Raw genomic sequence first — 20,047 nt, 5'->3', positions numbered from 1 at the left:
AAGCTTACAAAGATCTAGTAAACAGACAAGTCAATAGCGTAGAATTAAGAGTGAAAACAGTGGCCGAAAGCATTCATGTCTTTTCAGGGACATTTCGTATGATGATTGAATCAATGAAGAAAATGGGAAAAAAACACATGGGCCTCGCAAGCGCACCAGTATAAACAAGTGAAAACTACAGTCACATCCATTTTTCAGATTTCTCCCACAGTCAAACTCACCGACAAAAAACTGGAGGCGCGCACCCATTTTCTCGATGAAAATTTCTCCCACACTCAAAATTTCTAAAATTGTTTCTTCCTTATTCCTCCTCGTTTTTCTTTCATTACTTCTTTTATTCTTCTTTCCTAATATTATTTTTTGTTGATTCGAATCAAAACGACACAACAATTCCATTCATTCCTCACTAATTTCTCGTTATCAAAACCAAATCCAGCCAAAACCCTTATGTATCTTCTCGTTCTTCAACTCAACAACAAATATAAAATCCCATGAATTCTTGTCAAAAATCCTAGCGTCAATCATTCTCAATCTGAATCTGACCCATCACTCAAATCTACTAACCTGTTAATTCTTCTCAAACATCGAACCATCTTACTGGACTTTCATACTTGAGTTAAACCCTAGTTTCTCCATTATTCATCACCGATTCTTCCATTAGCAACAAACAATCATCAGTCACCCAATACAGAGCTTAAATTTCTTCTTTAAACTCCCCCAATTCCTTAATCTTCAGATTCCCATCGAACCCAGTCAACCTCTTCTCGATCTCACCATTACATCGCCTACATTTATCCATCTGAAAGCTACAGATGATTGTAGATTTGCAACTCATATACTGAATCTCCAGACCTAATTAACAAAACCCACACTCTGATTAATCCTTCTGTAATCGTAGAATCTCTTGCTTGCAAGATTTCATATCTCTGGGTGAATCAGAAAAATGAGAACTTTGTTCAAATTTATTCTCTGAAAGAAATTCTTCTAAAACTTTCTTATATATCACCTGAACCTATACGTAGCTTTTGGAGGACTTGGAGTTTGAAACCTCATGATGTTCATCAAATTTTATTGGGTTTCAATTTTGCTTCTGGGAATTTTTCAAATGAAAAGAAAAAGGTGGGATCTTTATGGGAATTGTTTAATCTTGCTTCTCAGGATTTTGAGCATTTACCAGAATCCTATAATATCATGGCTTCATTGCTTATCAGGGTTGGGTTGCTTAAAGAAGGTGAGTCTGTTCTTAAGATTATGGATCCCTTAGGATCTTTATCAGGTTGTCATGGCATCTCCAGTGAGTTGATTGAAGGGTATGTTAGAACTAGAGACTTAGAACATTCAGTTTCGACATATAATTGGTTGTGCAGTAAAGGTGTAATCCTGTCTAATTTGTGTTTTAAAGGTTTTATTGAGTTTTTGATTGAAAACAATAAGATACTAAGAGCGTATAAGGTGTTTCTTGATATGGTTATGTTATGCATTCATAAAAATAGCTATATAATATGTTATGCATTTATAAAAATGGATGCATAACCTATTATGCATCTACAAAATTTGTTGCATAACTTGTTATGCAGTCCAGAAAACGGTTGCGCAACACGTTATGCAGCAACATTTTTGTCACTATTAAAACTAACAAAAAGAAAGACTGCATAACTTGTCATGCACCTACAATAATATCTGCATAATATGTTATGCAGTCGCGAAAATGGATGCCTGTTATGCATCTACAAAATTTGTTACATAACTTGTTATGCAGTCCAGAAAACCTGCATAACCTGTTATCCAGGTTTAATTGCAGATGATGGTGTAAATGCATGAAAGAATATGATGGTTTAAATACATGATTTTGACCAAGAGCCCCCGAATAACTGAAAGATAATGGTTTGCGTGGGAGTTAATGAAACATGAAAGAAGATGATGATGTGGTTATGACTGCATAACATGTCATTTAGTCGAGAAACTGTCTGCATAACATGTTATGCATTCGTGAAAATGGATGCATAACCTGTTATGCATCTACAAAATTTGTTGCATAACTTGTTATGCAGTCCAGAAAACCTGCATAACCTGTTATGCAGGTTTAATTAAAGATGATGGTGTAAATACATGAAAGAAAATGATGGTCTAAATACATGATTTTGACCAAGAGCCCCCGAATAACTGAAAGATAATGGTTTGCGTGGGATTTAATGAAACATGAAAGAAGATGATGATGTGGTTATGACTGCATAACATGTCATTCAGTCGAGAAACTGTCTGCATAACATGTTATGCATTCGTGAAAATGGATGCATAACCTGTTATGCATCTACAAAATTTGTTGCATAACTTGTTATGCAGTCCAGAAAACCTGCATAACCTATTATGCGTCCGAAAATATGGCTACATAATGCATTATGCATCGAGAAAATAGATGCATAAACTGATATGCATCCGTAAATATGGATGCATACTGCATTATGCATCAATTTTTTATATGTACGGCTAAAATCAACCAAAACAATGGTTACATAACTTGTTATAGATGCATAACTTGTTATGCAGTCGAAAAATGGTTGCATAATTCGTTATGCGTCTGCAAAATGTGTTATGCATCGTTTTTGGTGACTGCATAATGGTTAAGTATCAAGTTTTCAAAAAATTTCCATAAAATGAGGATCACCTATGATTTTTTCGTTAAAAACAAAAATTTGATATTCTTGTTTGTACTCGTTGCGTAGCTCTTTTAAAAAGATTTCCAACGATATAAAATTTGTGTGAAATTCTAAGGCGCGGATTTTTAGATATGTTATGTCCAAGTTCGCTGCCAATTATATCCCTGAAAAAGATAGTATGCATAACGAGTTATGCCTGAAAAGATAGTATGCATAACCAGTTATGTATTGATTCATATAATAATTTCATATAATTATGGGTGTCACGGTATACAAAATTAATTGTGGGCCTGAGAACGAGAATATTATATTTTTTGGGTCTCCCCCTAATTTCCCTTATAAACAAACTAAATGGCCCAAAAGCACATGTGAGGAAACTAGAAACTTCAATTTCTCACCTTTGTTCCTCAAAATTTGCATGTTCCTCAGTGGCAAACAAGACATATTAATTCAGTTGTGTCCTTATTCTCATTATTAGCAACTTTTCCTGCATCATTTCTGTTGTCCAATTCAAATTCTGCATTATCTACTCCTTTGTCTTGAACTATGATTCCTTCAATTCTGTGGATATACTTTCAGGAGTTTCAGTTAAGATAACTGCACTTGAAATCCTAAAACTCACAAGGAACCACTTTTCCAAGAATATTTTTTTTTAATTTCTTCTAGCGTAAATCCAACAGTCTCCATTAGTTAGTATTGGATGTAATATTAGTCAAGTTGACTTGACCTCAGTATTAGTTTTCTGTTATTTTGTAATTGTTGTTATTACAGCTGTGTCTGTTATCTGGCTGTCTGTACAACACACTCCTTTGTACTTATAGCAGAGCCCTCTCTCTAAGTCTATTATCTTTTTCAATAATATTCATCTGAACTATTTCTCATGGTATCAGCTTAAAGTTCGATCTTAGGAGAAATTTTTCATCAACTTTTTAAATCAATCAATACACTCTTACCTGCAACTATTTTTCATCATCTTTTTCAGGATGAATTTGTCTGTGAATCATTATCTTTTCGAAAACCTATTTTAGGTTCAATACTTTTTCGATTCATATTTGTTCAAGATATTTTCTTGAACTTTAGTTCACAAAATTTTCTTAATTGACGGCTATTCATGTCCGTAATTGTTTACACAAGAAGAAACAAGATGTCTTCCGCTGCTCAGACTGGTAATTCTTTACCTTTTTCATTACCTTTTTCAAATATAGCAAATTTTGTTTCATCCAAATTGGATTCTTCAAATTATCTTGTCTGGAAGGATCAGTTTGAGTCAATCTTGATTACAACTAATTTATATAGTCATGTTACTGATGATGACCAAGAGCCACTTAGCGAAATTTTTGTTAATGGTGTGAATACAATTAATCCTGAGTGGGTTTTATGCAGAAAGCTAGATTGTTTTGTTGTTAGTTGTTTAAAAGCAACCTTTACTCCTTCTATATCTAGAGATGTTTTGGGTCTTTCTTCTGCAAGGGAAATTGGGGTATTTCTTGAAACCATCTTTAGACATCAGTTCATGGCTAGAAAAACTTTGTTTAGGAATCAGTTACATAATTTCAAGAAATGGAATCTTACTATTCAAGTTTATCTACAAAATATCAAGACTATAGTTGATAACCTAGATGCTATAGGTGAAAAGGTTCCTGAATCAGATTTGGTGATGCATGTTTTGAATGGTTTAGGCAGGGAATTTGATAGTTTTGTAATTGTTGTTCAAAATAGAGAAAATCTTTTTACTTTTGCTGAACTAAAGCCAAGGTTACTGAATCATGAGCAATGGCTTATTGCTCAACGTCATGACACTCAGAGTATATTTGATAGTCAAACCTCATCTGCTTTCTATAGCAAGAATAATAATGGTGGTGGTAATTTTTCTGGGAATAATAAGAATAAGTTCAAAGGTTCAAGAAATTTCAAGAATTCTACGAATGCAAAAGGTGGTACAAGTCAAGATGGGTCTTCTGGTGGAGCTAATGGTTATGTCAAAAGATATTATTCTCAAGTTGAGTCATATTTGTAGGAAAAAGGGTCATTATGCAAGTATATGTCACTTTAGGTATCATCCTCCAACTCCAACTCCTACTTTTTCTACTTCTGGTCATATATCTACTGTGGGAAATGCAGAACAACAAGTGGCTTCTAGTTCTTTTGGGTTACAGGAATTTGCTGGTTTTTCTGCTAGCACTTCTACTCCAAAGTGGATTTCTGATTCAGGAGCAACAACTCACATGACTGGGGATGATACTTTACTTAAACATTCTTCTAATTACAAAGGCAAGGATCAGGTGCAAATTGGCAATGGTAAGTCTCTTCCCATAGTTTCTACTGCCAGTTCTGTTATTCAATCTTCAAACAATACTTTTAAGATCAACAATGTCTTATTAGTTCCAACAATGAAGCATAATTTAATTTCTGTTGCTAAGTTCACACATGATAATTCTTGTTATTTCAAGTTTTATCCTTTTTGTTATGAGATAAGAGATTTAGCAACAGATAGTTTACTGGCTCAGGGAAAGATGGTTAACAATCTTTATCTTATTAGTTATGTTATGGCCTACCAATTTTTCCTTTGTTTCTAATGTAACTGCTTCTTCTTCTACATGGCATAATAGACTAGGTCATCCTTCTCAGCATATTCTTCATAAATTGTCTTCTCAAAATAAGATTGATTTAACTTCAAATTCTTCTTTCTCTTTATGTCATCCTTGTCAACTTGCTAAGAGCAATAAATTTACCTTTAAATTGTCCCCATCACATGCTGATTCACCATTGTCACTCATTCATTGTGATGTGTGGGGTCCTACAATCACTTCTTTAAATGGTTTCAAATACTAGGTAGTTTTTATTGATGATTTTAATCGTTTTAATTGGATTTATCCAATGGAATTAAAGTCTGATGTTGTTCAATGTTTTTCACATTTTAAAACTTTAACTGAGAATCAATTTTCCATCAAAATCAAAGTTTTTCAAGTTGATGGAGCTTCTGAGTTAGTTAAAGGGCCTTTAAGGTTTTACTTGAGTCTAGTGGTATTCAAATTCGTATTTCTTGCCCTCATACTCCAGAGAAGAATGACCTTGCTGAGAGAAAGCATAGGCACATTACTGAAATGTGTAATTCTCTTTTGTTTCATGCTTTGTGTCCTAAAGAATACTGGTATGATGCCTTTCCCACTCCTTCTTATCTAATAAACAGAACTCCTACAATTTTTTTTAATTATAAGTCTCCTTTTGAAGTTTTATTTGGTTTTTCTCCTGATTATAGTTTTCTTAAGACTTTTAGAGTTGTTTGCTATCCTTGTTTAGCTCATTCAAGAGATGACAAATTATCTCCCAAATCTGTTAAATGCATTTTCATTGGTTATACCATTTTTCATAAAGGTTTTAAGTGCTACAATCCTCTCACCAAGAAGTTACATATTTCACGAAATGTCGTTTTTGATGAAACTCAGTTTTATTTTGGTTCTTCTTCTTCTGAATTTTCTACTTCATCTCTTTATGATTCTTGTGTTGTTTCTGAAATTCCTTCTATTTCTGAGTCTGATGCTACTAGTTCTGTTATTACTAGGTCAAAAACTGGGATTGTCAAGGCAAAGCAATTTCCAGATCATGTTTTGGTTTCTACTGTCAAGCATCCTTTGTCTCATTCTCATACTACATTGTTAACTACTATTTCTGAGCCTAAGACTTTTAAGGAAGCAATTAAGGATCCTAAATGGCAAGTGTCCATGAAGGAAGAACATGATGCTTTAGAATTGAATGGAACTTGGACACAAGTGCCACCAGAACCTCATATGAATATATTAGGTTGTAAATGGGTTTATAAGGTTAAAAAAAAAGATGATGGTACTATAGACAGACTCAAGTCTAGATTAGTTGCAAAGGGTTTAAATCAGCAAGATGGAGTTGATTTTAGTGAGACTTTTAGTCCAGTTGTCAAGTGTACCACTGTCGGTGTTGTTCTTTGTTTGGCTTTGAATTTCAACTAGCAGGTTAGACAATTGGATGTTAGTAACGTTTTTTTTACATGGACTTATTAATCAAGATGTTTATATGATCCAGCCACCTGGATTTGTTGATCCAGATCATCCTGAGTATGTTTATCACCTTAAGAAAAGTTTGTATGGACTGAAACAAGCACCCAGAGCTTGGTTTCATAGATTTAGTTCGTTTCTACTGAATTCTGGATTTCAAAAATCAATTTTTGACAATTCAATGTTTGTCTTTCATAATGCCAAGGATATAGTTATATTATTGCTCTATGTTGATGATACCCTTTTGACTGGTAGTTCTCCATCTTTGATAGATTCTTTTATTACTTCTTTGAAGACTGAATTTGTTATGAAAGACTAGAGTAACTTCGGATTTTTCTAGGAATTGAAGTTGTTAGAAATTCTGATACAATTGTTCTTACACAAAAGAAATATACATTGGAGTTATTGGATAAAGCTAAAATGTTGGATTGTAAGCCATGTGATACCCCAGTTGTTAAAGCTTCAAGAGCATCTATTCATGATGGTGCATTACTAGTAGATTTCTCTGAGTATAGGTATATTGTAGGTGCATTACAGTATTTATGCATGTTATCTGCTTTGCTGTTAACTATGTATCCCAGTTTATGCATGTACATTTACAGCTGGATAAAAGAATTTTGAGATACTTAAAGGGAACCATTGGTTTAGGTATTACATTGAGAAAAGGTATTATATTGAGAAAAGGTATTATACATACTCAGATTGGGAAGGTTGTCCGGATACAAGGAGATCTACATCAGGATATGCAGTTTTTCTTGGTTCTAGTTTGATATCTTGGTCTTCTAAGAAACAGCCAACTGTTTCAAAATCCTCAGCTGAAGCTGAGTATAAGTGTTTGTCTGTTGCTTCACCTGAGCTTAAGTGTCTTTCTTCTCTATTGATTGAGTTACATTTTCCTTTACAGTGTTCTGCTAAACTTTTTTGTGATAACACCAGTGCTCTTGCTCTAGCTTCTAATCCAATTTTCCATGCCAGGAAAAAACATATAAAACTACAGTATCACTCTGTCAGAGAGCTTGTTCAGGATGGTTTTATTCAGTTACATCATGTTGCTTCTAAAGATCAGTTGGAAAATTTATTCACAAAGGGATTCTGTCATCCAACTTTCTCAAGATTGATGTTGCAGCTGTTAGGATCTTCACCAACTGATACTACTTCTGAAGTTTCTGCTTCTTCTTCATAGTATTTTTTGTAGTTCTTGTTGTGTCAAGTTTTTCTTTTTCAAACTTTACTGTATTCTCCAAGCTTCAGTTTGCAGGGGAATATTGGATGTAGTATTAGTCAAGTTTTTCTTTTTCACATGTTTAGCGTTACCGATCGCACACGATGATACATCTCCTTTAATCCTATAAACGAAGAATCTGATTCACCAATACTGAAAGTTTGAGGGATCATCAAGAATGGTGTAATTGTAGTTGGGTTAAGAATCAAGAACACAAGAAGTGCGCACATCCAAGTCAATGCCGATTTGTAGGGTCTGCTAGCTTAAAGTAGAGCTATTTTGTAAAAGGCTCTTTAAGTGATAACTTGATGCTAATACACCTAAAACTCACACTGTTCTTTTTGATGTATCATCAAAACGATTTATTTTCTCTCTTGATGCCTTATTTTGAGCTGAATACTTCACCGTCTAAATTATGTTCTATCGATCAGCCAAATTATGTTCTGTGCATGATCTTTTATATGTGGTTGGGCGAGTTATCACCCTTAAAACACGACTATATTCGCAGTATATGTCCATGTTTTTATTTTATTTTTTATTTTGAAGCATTATATGTCCATGCTGATGGCAGTGAAATAAATTTTGGAGATATATTGATAAGCTTTTCACTGTGCTTATCTCGAATTCCCATTTGTTTATCTTCTTCTTTAGCAGAAACGTTGTAATCTTGGATTTTAGTAAACATAAGCTGTTGAAGGGACAGGACAGCATGACTGCGGGCAAAAGATTTCATCAACGACTAACCTGACTCACTTCTTCACCACATCCTTTCCTTCCATGAAATCAAGTATGTCGCGTTTAATAACGCCTAATCTAAACGAATGGAATTACATTTGGACCTATATCCCCACTCTTGATTTTAAACACTGGTTTCCCTCTTCTTTGAAAACCATTATATTCTTTCATTGAATTTCTGGATGGAGCACTGCGTCGTCATGATATGTCGAACAAACAGTAATTGTCTTTACTCTGGAATAGACTTAAGGTTCAAGAGCTAGTCTATTCTTAGATCAAGAAAAGCCATTCTCTATTCCATTGTCTCTTTATAATTGTGCATCATTCATGTTGTTGACAGTAGAAATAACCCCTAAAGTCTGCTACTCGAGCGCCTTCATCTTTATGGATTTAAATTTACCAATCGTAGCTGGAGCAACTTTTCCAATTTCGATGTCCTTGAAGATCTGCGGATTGGATTCTGCAATTGGATTAATGAGAGGAGTTTCTGTATTCCAAATCGCACATTGAAAAGTCTTGAAAATTCATATCGGCAATAAAATGAAAATAGTTTTAGAGATTGTGCTGTCAAGTTGCAGCTGTGCGTAAGTTCCTCTGATGCTTTCACTTGTAAAGTATCTACCGTCTTCTGATTGAACCCTACAGGCATGCCTGCTTGCTACTTGCTTTGAATAGACTTTCTGCGTCGCTGACGGTTTCTTAAGGAATTTGCAGACATACCATTATTTGTTCAAGGTTGAACCTGACTCAGAAAACAACCACTGATTGCTTTCCTCAAAACAGCACCTAATTTGGAGTCACTCGAGTTCAAAGGGGCAGGTGCAAGGACCTTTCGAATCTGGATGTTTTTATTTGATAAATAACAAAACAAATCTTGGGTTACATTTTCTAACTATTTATAACTACGCAGTTATATTTCTTTTGACGTTTAACTAGAGAATATTTAGATTTGGGTTCATACAAGCATATTCACTTTCATTTTACTCGGCTTCATTCATCATCTTTTAAGTGTAGATAATTCATGATATGACTATGACGTCTTGACAGTCATGGACTCAAGTAATCCAGCATATTACTAATGGTCATCTTTTAAATATAGGTGCATGGTCAATTGCAAGAAGCTGTAAATATTGGGATTCTGAGTTGGTTACCAAACAAGAGAAAGAACATGCAATGAATTCCAAAACGCTGAGTTAATTAAGAAAGCAAATTGTATTATGTTAAAATCAGTAGCCACATATAATAATCTCGACGTAAAGAAGAAAACAATAACTAGCTAACAGGCCTAGCGGCATGTTATGGAGACCAATCAACGCCTGTTCTATCATTGGAAATCCTATATATTTAATATTCCATCAAAAAAGAGAAAAAGAATTTTTTTGATTCTCCGTCCACAAGGAGAAAAACACCCAAAAGTCAAAACGCAATAAAATAACACAAATTTTCAATACCTATCATAAGGATTATAACAGCAAACCTGCAAAACAATTCAAAAGAAACCCTGCAATCTTTAAACTATTGAACTTCTTGCGAATATCCTTCGCTCTCTTTCCCTTGAAAGTAACCCCAACTGCGCCGGGACTCAAATCCAATAAGTCGTCAATATTCAAGTAGTTTGCCGCTAAGATAAGTTCGAACAACGTGGCTCGATCGACGTTAATAAAATCGCCATCCCACATCAGAAGTAATACTTCGTTCTTTCTACCATCGTCCCCTAAATTTTACCGTCCTGCCCTCTAGGAATAGTAGTTTCAACATGTTTCTTGCAGTATTCAATAACTTTAGCCAAAATCCTGCTTGTTACCTTGGGTAAATGTATTACGTCGTCATCTCCACAATCGTCGTCTTCGATCATACGCTTAAGGGTTAGTGATTGAAGAGCAACAGCTTTTTTAACTTTAAAATCTTTCCCATCAGAACTCCTCAAGGTTACTGTCTTTGACAAGTTCAACCCCATTGAACAAAGGTTGAAGAAAAACTAAAGAAAATTTGATTTGCACAAAAATAAAAGTAGACGGAGGCGGATTTACTATATATTTCTGGTAGTTTGTCTTCGTTTGGGAAACACGGTTATGTTCGGAAAGAAAGAGGGAGACGACGGTCTTTAGGAGCAAGTCGCGCGCCCAACACCCTGCTAAACGACATTCTGTGTTGTGGCTATGGGGTGTAATATCTCGTAAGAGACACGAAAGGTTTACTTTACCATCCAGTACATTGTTTCGAACTAGTTGGTTTCACGTAACATGGTTTGGGTGTTCGGCAAATCAGGCTTCTAGTCCAAGTCCCAATATCCAACGAGTCACAACTCACAACTACACTAAAGACGCGTCTTTTCACTCTTACCATAATATTCCGTTTCCCAAACGAAGACAACTTCCAAATCGCGATCCTTCATGATTCTAGAGTCTTCTCATAAAGTCTATATATATCTGTGAACGAAGGTGTTGGTTCTCACGTACAATCTCTTCGCTTTTCTTTCTCTGCTCATCAGACCTTTTTCTCAATTAGTTTTTTCTTTGCAACCTTTGATTGATAAGATATGTCGACTTCAAAGATGGTAACGTTGAAGAGTTCTGATGGAGAAACTTTTTATGTTGAAGAATCTGTCGCTCTTCAATCACAAACCATTAAGCATATGATCGAAGATGATTGTGCTGATAACGGAATACCTTTACCCAATGTAACAAGCCAGATTTTGGCGAAAGTTATTGAATATTGCAGGAAACATGACGGTGTTGCTGATGAGAAAGATCAGAAAGATGAGGTTAAAAACTGGGATGCTGAGTTTGTTAAGGTCGACCAAGCTACGCTGTTCGATCTTATTTTGGCTGCAAATTATCTGAATATCAAAGAGTTGTTGGATTTGACTTGCCAAACAGATGCTGATATGATCAAGGGCAAGACACCAGAGGAGATCCGCAAGACATTCAACATCAAGAATGACTTCACCCCAGAGGAAGAAGAGGAGGTCCGAAGGGAGAACCAGTGGGCTTTTGAATGATTTGAAAGCTAAACAAACCAGATTATCATCTATCTGGGATTTACTTTTCTTTTTATTATGTGAGTTAGTTTATGGTTTAATTTATGTTTTTGAGTAATCCAGACGGTTTTGTTTTTAATGATTGGCAGAGAAACCAGTGTTTTAAGTTTAATTACAAATTTTAATCTTGTCCCGTTAAAGATTAGAGATTTTATTACGTTGAATTGAGATTAACTACTTTATACTCCCTCCGTTCCGATTTACTAGACGTTGTAGAATTTTTCACGGAGATTAAGAAATACCATAGAGAATAAAATATTTCCAATTCTATCCATATTAATTCTTCTTAAAATTTTAAATCACTTGTTTTTAGTTTCTAGATTTTAGAGAAAGTTATCAATTTCCTAGTAATTTACTTGAGATATACTACCAAACTAGAGTATATTTAAAATTAGAGTATTGATTACAATAAAAACTAATGATATTGTATGATTCCAAAGTAAGGGCAAATCAGTGAGAATATGAGAAAAATACTAAAACTATCATCTATTTTGGAACATAAAAAAAACCCTAAAACATCAAGTAAAATGGAAATGAGGGAATACTATTTACACCTTTAACAAGCAACCTAGTGCAAATTATATTTCAAGAATACAGAAAAAATATATCAGTGTATATAGTGCAACTGAATTTTTCTGGTGCGTCTAACTTAAAAAAAGAGGCTGAAGCATCTGCTGCTCGGTTTAGAACATAATTTGTGTTTGTGAACAGTCATAGTCAAAAGAGAAAAAAATGTAAAGAAAAATTCACGCTTGAACGACAGAAGTGCAACATAGTCGTGGGTTTCCAACAGCAAATTTCGAGTTATGTTTTTTTTTGTTTTTCCTTTCTGTGAAACAACCACAATTGTCGCTTGATTTGTGCTTGCTGATTGAGCCTTGTTTGAGGCCTGCTACTTTGAAGAGAGCAGGAAACATGTCCTTTAAAAGAGTTCTCAAAGATGCTGATTGTCCAACACTCCAACTGATGCCTTTATTGTTGCTCAATGGTCACACTGCGCCAACTTTGTTAAACCTTACTGATTCCAGAACTTGGCCTCCCTCAAGCTCAGGTACATTCTGAGTCAAATCTACCTACAAGTTACTCACAGATATTCCTCTCGATCCGTCAACACCACCAGCCCCTCCCACACAAGAACATATGGAATCCTCATGTTACCCCAAAGGTCTGTTTCTTCTTCTGGACTGCTGCATTTGATAAGATATCCACTCAAGATTCTCTACAACAAAGAAGTTTCAATCTTGCAAGTCGTTTCCTATTCTGCTTGTCCGAATGCGAATCGTGACAACACTTAGCTTCTGAGTTGCAAGTTCTCTAGACAAGTATGGTCCTTCATCTTACCAATGGCATTAAAAGACTGGCTAAGAAAATCTGGGATATGGTTCGGGCTGCAGTTCTATGGCCGATTTGGACCGAGCGAAATAGAAGATTTTTTCAGCAAAAATCTCTCTCTCACTTCCAAGTAAGTGTTTGGCATGGAGTTGTGCCTTCGAAAGAGATTTTAAATTTAAGCTAGACTTGTGCACTTTTCGTGGGAGAACATGTCTGGAAAAATCGGCTCATTTAGCTACATATCCCCTTTTTCGCTAAACGCAGTTCCGCACTTTTATCTGCCAAAAAAAATCTGATTTTCAAAGGTTTTTTTTTTTTTTTTAATGGAAAACAAAAAATCGCAGTATGTATCGGGGTAATCCAAGCACATTCACACGTTAAGAGAAAAAGATCTTAATGCATGTAGTGCGTCTGGAACTGCAATTCCTTGCAATGACGTATGATAGTAGTGAATTTGTTTTCCAATACAAAACATAAGTCTTCTGGTTTAGCTTTTTTAGTTTTTAATTTCCACTCCAAGTTATTGCAAATTAAGAAATCAACAAATCATACTATTAATCAGTAGTCACACAATAATCTCTGAAGTAAAACAAGAAATACAATGTACTGCTAAGAATCAGATTGTGGAAATGCCCCAATGCCCTGTTCTACCATTGCGGTTTCCCTTTTAAAAAACATTCTACCAAAATAATAAAAGAAAATAAAGCAGACGAAGGAGATATAAAAGAAACCCTTAAACATCTCTATCAAAAGTAACAAAATAATAAACCCTGCTGAACACTTGAAAAGAAACCAGACGTTGTCCCATAATATACTACCAGAAGGTCTCGCTTTCAAAAAATTATAAACTTTACCGAACATCTGGAAAATTTCCCCGATCACCCCGAATATCTTTTTAACTTTATCCAACATTGTCATGATCATTGTGGCAGCTTTCTGATCAACAAAATCCTCTAAGTTTTTAATACCCAACAATTTTGCAGCAAACATAATTTCTAAGAATGTATACAAGTCGACGTTAACAAATTCAGCATCCCAAGTCTTCAGTAGCTCTTCCTCAGTTTTACCATCGTCCCCTCGAGGACTTTCAGCATGTTTCTTGCAGTATTCGACAACTTTAGCCAAAACCTTGCTTGATGTGAGGGGTATTGGTATTGTGTTGTCGATAACACATTTGTCTCGCATATATTTCTTAACATATTCATATTGAAGAGCAATATCTTCTTCGACCACAAAATCTTCTCCATCACTACTCCTTAAGGTTATGGTCTCTGAAGTAGACATGATGATCAGTCGAATTAACAAAGCTGAAAGAAATATAAGTATATATATATAAGCTATGAGAAACCCAAAGCCAGTTAGAATTTGGAAGGATCGGTGTTTTTGGTAGTTGTTTTCGTTGGGAAAAACGGAAAAGCCCCGGAAAGTTACGTTTTCGAAAAAAAGAAAGACAGACATGTGGTTGTGTGGACTTGGTATGCCTAAATTACCTAGCCCAACAGCCCGTTAAACAACATTCTATGATGTGGCTATGGGGTGACTAATGCGTAGAATAAACTACGATTTTACCATCTGGCACAATTATCCCGTAGAAATATCCAGAATAATGTGGCACGGTTTGGGAAAAGGACGGTTTGACAGCCAAGCTCTACGATGCCAAAAAAATTTCATGAGTTTTGACCCAAAATTTTTATACGACTGTGTTCGGAAACACAAACTGAGTCGATGTGTATATCCTTGCGAGTGGTCGATTACTTTGATGTCATGGATCAAAGTAATCCAACAATTCAAAGAGGGCGCACTGCAACCCCAGCCCCAGGTAGTAGATGTACCGAATAGTTTATCTACTACATTGAATTTTAGCCAGTCGCTCACCATTTTGTTTTCTTTTTGTTAAGTTCACTAGAAATAACCCGTGCCGTAATGGCACGACATGAGGTTAACAGAGAGTTTTAATAAATATCTAGAGATAGCTTGTGCCGTAACGACACTGCTTTAATATGATATTTGACTGGTGTAATTTTTATTTTTTTCCGGACTTTAAATCGTGTTCCTTTTGCAATATGGTTTTCTATTTTTTTAAGCGAAAATAATGTCTATAAATACATTGTAAAATTATTCATACACATTATCCAAAAACGAACACAAAATCATTTAAGTAATAGTGTGTATGCATATCTCACTTATGAGTTATGAATAGAGATGAACAAATAAATCTCATTTCCCATTAGATTCATCATGTCACCACTAAATCTAATTACTGCATGTTTGATATATTATGATTTCATTTAATGTTTCTTTGAATATCTTGAGTTAAGAGTTTATGCAATAATTAAAGATTAATAAATTTTGATTCATAATGAGAGGGGTTACAGAAACGACGACCGTCGGATGTCTTTCGCTGGGATGAGACTGGGATGGTCGGATGCAACGTTTGTCTCTCAAAATGTTATTCGTCCGTCCAAGCTCAAAAACCCATTCTGTTTTGTATTATAGATAGGACAAGAAAAGACGTGATTTGTGAATGGCATGTAACATAAAACCTGTCCAGGTTCCACTTTGGCTTGCAAGAAGCTGTAAATATTGAGATTTTGAGTTCGTTATCAAACAAGCAAGGAAAAGCACATATTGTGGGAGAAGAAGTTGCAGTTCTTGAAGGGATCACTCAACCAGCAGAATAGGATTGGGTAGCTTCTTTGAGAAAAAGGAAGCATTCGAGGAGAATAGAAGAAGCTCCCGTGGTTGAGAATGTTGATCATTCCAGAGGAGCAAGTTCCACTTCCTATGATCCATCCGTTCCATCTAGTTTTGAAACTTGTAATAGATTCCATGTGTTTCAAGAGGAGGCAGCGGAGGTTGCTACTTCAGAATTAGTCGTGGAAGACTTGAAATTTGTCATCAAGAAACCATCCTCCTCCGAACCAATCTTGGTTTCGAGTAGAAAATAAAGTTTAAAAACTCAAATCAGCATCTCAAATCGGGCTTCTTCTGACCCAAGCTTAGAATGCAACACAATGTCGAGCCTAACGTCTAAAGCGACGTGTAGGATTGAGCTAGAGAGAGGATAGCACAACGCGGAAGCAATAAACGACTACATTGATAATCAAATTTGGTGTACAATTCTTATGGCTCAATATCCTACTTATAATCTCACAAACTTGACGATCACTCAAAGCAAACCTTCCTAACAAAGATAAAACTCTATACAAAGACACTTTCCTAACATAAAGCAAACTCTTAATAGAACTCTTCCAGAACTCTCTAGTTCTCAAACACCTTGCTTCTCAAGTAAACTCCAACTTCCAAATATCGCACAGTGTGTCAACAACGTATGTTGATCCACGAACCAAATCACCATATCTTGGTTTAACTTCCAACATCCTCCCTTAAACCAAGATATCATTCAACGAGAATTTTGTAACCCTCTTCTACTCCTGAACTTCTTCCATTGATCGACGTCAGCACGTCCTTGTCTTTTCTCATTTATTATTCCTCTTCCTCCATTGATAAACGTTAACACGTTCTTGTCTTTTCTCATCTTCAAAGATACCACTAACAAACCCTTACTCCTTAATACTCGATTATGGCTTATCCCAATTTCATGATCCTACCGGAATTCAGTCATCATTATTTAATCAAAAAACTCAATTCACAAACTGCAGATCCAACAGCAACTCAGCTAATAAACCAATCTTATTCTTCTTGAAAAAGCGGGGGTCTAACAACACCACCCAATATTTCGCTTATCAATCTGTATGGACTAACTCAGAAACACTTTCTAGAGAATCAACTAAACATTCAGACTCAATCTAGGTAAAAGTATCTCAAGGAGTTAATATCTCTCTCTTGTTTTGATTTACTCAAGCTAATAGAAATCAATGATTATTTAATCAAACACAAGGAATAACTTGGACGGTATCAAAGACCAATGTCCAAGGATCAATCAATGACAATCAACAACCAAAGGTTGGATTATGCTAATTGATGATCTAAACGCACAACCTGTATCATTTCAATTATAAAGATAAAACAATATAATGCGGAAACTGAAATAACACAAACACCAGAAACTTTGTTAACGAGGAAACCGCAAATGCATAAAAACCCAGGGACCTAGTCCAGATTAAATACACACTGTATTAAGCCGCTACAGACACTAGCCTACTCCAACATAACTTCGGACTGGACTATAGTTGCACCCCAATCAGTCTCCACTGATCCAAGGTACAGTTATACTCGCTACGCCTCTGATCCCAGCAGGATACTGCGCACTTGATTCCCTTAGCTGATCTCACCCACAACTAAGAGTTGTTACGACCCAAAACCGCAGGCTTTGACAACAAACAAATATGTCTCACACAGACAAGTCTATCAAAGGACCAATCTGTCTCCCAAAGAAAAACCCTAAAGTTTTTGTTCCGTCTTTTGATAATGATCAAGGAGAACAGGAACCAATTGATAATCCGGTCTTATATTCCCAAAGAACAGCCTAGATTAATCAATCACCTCACAACAATCTTAATCGTATGGTAGCGAAACAAGATGTTGCGGAATCACAAACAATGAGACGAATATGTTTGTGATTACTTTTTATATCTTGCCTATCGGAGAAATCAAACAATCTCAAGCCAATCAATATGATTGTACTCGTACGATAGAAGATGCAAGATCAGATCACACAACTACGATAAAAGTAGTATCAGTCTGGCTTCACAATCCCAATGAAGTCTTTAAGTCATTTAACCTGGTTTTAGAAGAAGAAAACCAAAGGTTAAAGGAGAACCGGCTCTAGCACGCAAACTAGTAGCACACATAAGTTGTGGGGATTAGTTTTGCAGAGTTTCTAGATGTTACCTTGTTAGAGCATAGCTCGGTCGATCTCGCATGTGTTGCTATATCAAGCATGTTTTTCGATGTTAGTGATCAAAACTATGAGTCTTGATTTCTAGTCTATTATACCTAAGTCTCGGACTAGGATAGAAAAGTATAATTGAGCTCAAGGACTGCATGGCGATTCATCATACAACGACAAAGATATACTCAAGGAACCGTGGAACTTCATCAACAAAAAGGTATGTGGAGACTTGAACTTATCTATCACTCAAAAGTCTATCTATTCTATCTCCTACTTTTTATGAGACAAAAGTCGTATGCTATATAGACTGGATCATACGCATTTGACATTTCGAGCTGAGTATTCACTACTTATCTTTTTCTCGAAATCGTGTGTTGGTAAAGCGTTTCGCTTTGATCAAGTTTATCTTCACCTAGTGACGAAGGTCATGAAAAGTTTCAATTACTTTGAGAATTGCTCTGACGTGAAACGGTATATGAATAACGACTATATAATGTCCTCTGAGAATGTCTCAATGATTGGAATGGGAGTTTATATTACATAACCATGTATTCCTTAATCCTAAGTTTTCGAACTATGTTGATTGAGAGAAACCGGAGGAATTAGCTTTTCCAAGTCCGCGAACCTAGTTTGCGAACTCAGTCCGCGAACTGTCGGAAGTTCTTGTAACGAGAATTTCTGCTGGGATTCCAAATTCGTTCGTGAAGTTCAAGTCTGCGAACTCAGTCCGCGAACTGGCGGAAGTCTCTTTGCCGAGATCTTATGCTGAGTTTGGAAAACTCTGCCAGTTGCCTTAAGTCCGCGAACTTGTTTGTGAGCTTAAGTGGTTATGATCTAAAGATGTGCTCTGAACATGAAACTTAAATTACTAAGGAATGCTTTATGCAAACCGTGGCTATAAAGTTCATAAGACGATTCAATCGAATCGAATCATCTTTGTTTCAATTGTGTCTTGTGTAGTTACATAAGATCTCATAGCAATTGAACAACTCTCTAACTAGTTCATTTGAGTCGATTGAACTAGTTATGGTGAAGAAGAACTAGGTTAATATAAATTGCTCACATGGTTAACCTTCTGGGTTACTATGTTGAACCAACATACACGTACACGTTTGGGCATGGTTTTCACAAACCCAGTAAACGTATATCCAAGTGTGTGTGACAAGCTAAGTTTTCGATCTAATGGTTGAGAAATATTAGCTTGAATCTAAATCAGTTTTTCATCTAACGGTGAATATGGATTGCTTTGTAACTAAGGCAAAACCCTGATTTGAAGGCTATATAAAGGATACATCTAGCATTGTGCAAAACTAATACCCACACGTTTGTGTGATACTAGTGCGCTCGCTAGATTCGATTCTCCTTTAACCTTTGGTTTTCTTCTCTAAAACCAGGTTAACGACTTAAAGACTTCATTCGGATTGTGAAGCCATACCGATACTACTTTTATCGTAGTTTTGTGATTTGATCTTGCATCTACTATCGTACGAGTACAATCTATTGATTGACTTGAGATCGTGAGAGTTCCCCGATAGGCAAGATAAAGAAGTCACAAACCTCTTCGTCTCACTGTTTGTGATTCATCGACAAACCGCTTGTGTAGTCAAGAAGGATTGTTGAGAGGTGATTGATTAATCTAGGATGTTCTTCGGGAGTATAAGACCGGATTATCAATTGGTTCCTGTTCACCTTGATTTTATATCTTAAGACGGAACAAAAACCTAGGGTTTTTCTGTGGGAGACAGATTTATCCTTTGATAGACTTTTCTGTGTGAGACAGATTTGTTTATTATCAAGTCTTTTCTTAGTTGTGTGTGAGATCATCTAAGGGAAACAAGTGCGCAGTATCCTGCTGGGATCAGAGGCGTAGGAGTACAACTGTACCTTGAATCAGTGGGAGACTGATTGGGGTTCAACTATAGTCCAGTACGAAGTTAGCTTGTAGTAGGCTAGTGTCTGTAGCGGCTTAATACAGTGTGTATTCAATCTGAACTAGGTCCCGGGTTTTTTCTGCATTTGCGGTTTCCTCGTTAACAAAACTTCTGGTATCTGTGTTATTTCTTTTCCGCATTATATTTTTTGTATAATTGAATTAATACATATTGTGCGTTAAGATCATCAATTGGAAATCCAACCTTTGGTTGTTGATTGATTTTGATTGATCCTTGGATATTGGTC

The 20,047-nt window shown here is 35.7% G+C and overlaps 2 protein-coding genes across 2 annotated transcripts; one reads left to right on the top strand and one right to left on the bottom strand.

The window, feature by feature from the left end:
• The first annotated feature begins 11,181 nt into the window (after window positions 1-11,181).
• LOC113343923 (SKP1-like protein 1) lies at window positions 11,182-11,643 on the top strand. Its single transcript, XM_026588015.1, has one exon. The coding sequence runs from the start codon at window positions 11,182-11,184 to the stop codon at window positions 11,641-11,643; it is 462 nt and encodes a 153-aa protein (XP_026443800.1).
• Window positions 11,644-13,623: 1,980 nt separating this feature from the next.
• Window positions 13,624-14,298, bottom strand: LOC113343901 (SKP1-like protein 1A). Its single transcript, XM_026587994.1, has 2 exons — window positions 13,808-14,298; window positions 13,624-13,678 (listed from the first exon to the last, which is right to left on the bottom strand). Exons 1-2 carry the CDS (start codon window positions 14,296-14,298, stop codon window positions 13,624-13,626), a joined length of 546 nt encoding a protein of 181 aa, XP_026443779.1.
• Between the last annotated feature and the right edge of the window lie 5,749 nt (window positions 14,299-20,047).

Source organism: Papaver somniferum, unplaced genomic scaffold (assembly GCF_003573695.1).
Source record: "Papaver somniferum cultivar HN1 unplaced genomic scaffold, ASM357369v1 unplaced-scaffold_7, whole genome shotgun sequence".
NCBI lineage: Eukaryota > Viridiplantae > Streptophyta > Magnoliopsida > Ranunculales > Papaveraceae > Papaver > Papaver somniferum.
This window is presented reverse-complemented; position numbering and strand designations above follow the sequence as displayed.